This window comes from Arachis ipaensis, chromosome B1 (genome assembly GCF_059453495.1).
Source record: "Arachis ipaensis isolate K30076 ecotype BB chromosome B1, ASM5945349v1, whole genome shotgun sequence".
Taxonomy (NCBI): Eukaryota; Viridiplantae; Streptophyta; class Magnoliopsida; order Fabales; family Fabaceae; genus Arachis; species Arachis ipaensis.
Window position 1 is genome coordinate 137,699,492 of NC_142436.1, and position 1,627 is coordinate 137,701,118.

Consider the following 1,627-nt stretch of genomic DNA (forward strand, 5'->3'; position numbering starts at 1 on the left):
CGGGAAGATTGCTGGAAATATTAACATGGACAAGAAAAAAGCTAATTCAATGAAGTATGCTAGGAAGAGAATGAAACATGATAGGCCCAACTTTAGTCCTAGTGGAAGGGGTAATATTGGAGTTGGTTCAGGGGGCAATATAGGTGGACAACATACTGGGCTTAGTGGTTCTAAGGCCCAACCTGATTCTAGACAAGATAAAAGTGGGTCAAGAGCATAAAACCAATTATGGCTATGGAGAAGTGTACTTTGAGTTGGGTATGGAGTTTGACACAATGGCTGAGTTCAAGGAGTGCTTGAAGGATAACTTTGTCTATGAGGGAAAGGAATGCCGATATATTAGGAACGAAGCAGAAAGAACTAGCATGACGTGTGCTGAAGAAGGATGTCCATGGTTAATCTATACCTCATATAATTCTAGAGATTGTTGCTATCAGATCAAAACTTTTGTAAATAACCATACGTGTGGGAGGGATTTTGGTTCTAATTTGGCCGACCGCAAGTGGGTTACAAGCAAGTTGTTTAAGATTTTGGAAACTCGGGTGGACTTGACACCAAAAGAGGCTAAGGTGCACATGGTTGAAGAGTATAATATGCAACTGCATGACAAGATGATCGCAAGAGTCTTGAAGGCTGCAAGGGAACAAGTAATTGGAAAAGTAGGAGAAGAATATGGTAAAATACAAGACTACTTGAGTGAGCTGTTAAAGAGAAACCCAGGTTCCACTGCAATGATGTGGGCAATACCTCAACCAGAGGGTCTGCCATTGTTTGATAGGCTTTACATCTCGCTTGAGGCTTGTAAGCTTGGGTTCAAGGCTGGTTGCAGGCAGTTGATTGAGCCTTAATGATGCTTTTTGAAAGGATATTATGGTGGACAACTCCTATCTACAATAGCATAAGATGGAAATAATCATTTCTTTGTTATATCTTATGCAGTGGTGGACAGTGAAAACACTGAGACAAGGAAGTGGTTTCTAACAAGGTTAAAAGAAGACTTGGGTGATGTTTGCAATGAAGAACTAAATTTCATCTCGGACCAACAGAAGGGTAAGCATTCTATAACATGCTAAAGAGTATTATTAGTGAAGTTTATTTATGATGCTTGTGGTGTTTTAAATTCTGTTATAATGTGTTCTGAATTTTGTTATAAGAGTATGATTAGTGAAGTTTATTTATGGTGTTTATGGTATTTTGAATTCTAGTATAATGTGTTTTGAATTTTGTTATCTGAGTATGATTAGTGAAGTTTTTTTTTATGATATTTATGGTTTTTCTGAATTCTGTTATAGAACTTTATTAGTGATGTTTATTTATGATGTTTATGGTGTTGCTAAATTCTGTTATAGGAGTTTATTAGTGGATGTTGTCCTTAATGCATTTAGTATATTTTATTAGTGAATTTTGCTTTAATGCTTTTTGTTAGTATATTTTATTAGTGAACTTTGTTTTGAATTTTGTTGTTGGACTGAATCAGGGGATAGCAGCTGCCCTTATTTATGTTATACCAAATGCAAATCATCGGAATTGTGTACTTCATATTTGGAAGAATTTCACAAAAAAATTTAAAGACAAAGATTCCAAAAGCATGGTTTGGAGGTGTGCAAAGTCAACTACTGAGATGTAG

General features: G+C 36.1%; 1 protein-coding gene across 1 annotated transcript; it reads left to right on the forward strand.

Moving 5' to 3' along the window:
- The first annotated feature begins 275 nt into the window (after window positions 1–275).
- On the forward strand, window positions 276–1,627 carry LOC148578551 (uncharacterized). Its single transcript, XM_088503093.1, has 3 exons — window positions 276–801; window positions 940–1,050; window positions 1,440–1,627. The coding sequence occupies exons 1-3, from the start codon at window positions 276–278 to the stop codon at window positions 1,625–1,627; spliced, it is 825 nt and encodes a 274-aa protein (XP_088359219.1).